The 950-nt window shown below is 32.2% G+C and overlaps 1 protein-coding gene across 4 annotated transcripts in view; it reads right to left on the bottom strand.

Moving 5' to 3' along the window:
• Positions 1-950, bottom strand: part of PPP2R2A (protein phosphatase 2 regulatory subunit Balpha) — an 80,543-nt gene that overhangs the window by 4,459 nt on the left and 75,134 nt on the right. For all 4 annotated transcript variants that reach the window (XM_055295752.2, XM_055295753.2, XM_055295751.2 and 1 more), the window contains one exon: positions 304-395. In XM_055295752.2, coding sequence (XP_055151727.1) covers positions 304-395 — 92 coding nt within the window. The remainder of the gene's footprint in view (positions 1-303; positions 396-950) is intronic.

The following is a 950-nucleotide window of genomic DNA, read 5'->3' as shown; positions in this document are numbered from 1 at the left end:
ACCAAGCTGAAGCCTCACAGTTTTAATGGTTAGCATGTCAGAAATGTGATCTGGTTCATAAAAGAAAAAACATTCTAGACATTTAAATAATTTAGATTACCTAGAATTTGTATACTTTTATATTTACTAGTGAAATACAATGCTTAATTTTTTATCTGCCAGTACTGCTGTGCTATATCTAAGATTACTAAATTTATTTCAAGGAATCCCTAGAGACAAATGAAGTTAGGACCTGGAATGAGATAGTTGTTTCTTTTCTTTAATAAAATTCATATTTGAGAGGTCTGACTTAAAATCAATTACCTGTCAGATCCATTCCAACAACATTCAAATTTGTCAAATATGCAGTCATTTTCATACAGTGAACAGAGTTTACTTCTGAGGTATTCATGCACCTGGGGAAAAAATACAAATATACTGCACTGAAATTAGGAAAATGATTTAACAAGTCCGTATCTTTAAAAAGAAAAAAAGGGCATATACAGACACATACACACACCTTTTAAATCTATTAATCTCAATCTTCTCAGTAACAATAAAGCCATTTTGTCCTTTTACAAAACACACAAGCCCTTCAGGGAGGCACATTTTCCTACTGGTATGACAAAGGAAAACTCCATTCTGGGCATGGCACACATAGCCTTTATAAGCCTGAATAAAACATTCAGGCCAAAAACACTTGAAAATGGCACAGTTAGGAGACTAATAAAAGAACATTACAGCAATATCTGAATATCACTATTCTTGGCTTTCAGTCCATTAACTACTAATAACAACACTGAAACTGTGCCTATTTCTTTCTTAAATACCATTTTCTGGGCATAAATTTAACTGAAGCCTATATTTTCCATTATAAATGCACATGTATGCATAGCGTAACCATGCCTTGGTTTGGTGATAAATTATATGGTTATCCTGGACACATATTATTAAAAATTTGATAGTATCAT

Source organism: Symphalangus syndactylus, chromosome 10, assembly GCF_028878055.3.
Source record: "Symphalangus syndactylus isolate Jambi chromosome 10, NHGRI_mSymSyn1-v2.1_pri, whole genome shotgun sequence".
NCBI classification, from domain to species: Eukaryota; Metazoa; Chordata; class Mammalia; order Primates; family Hylobatidae; genus Symphalangus; species Symphalangus syndactylus.
This window is presented reverse-complemented; position numbering and strand designations above follow the sequence as displayed.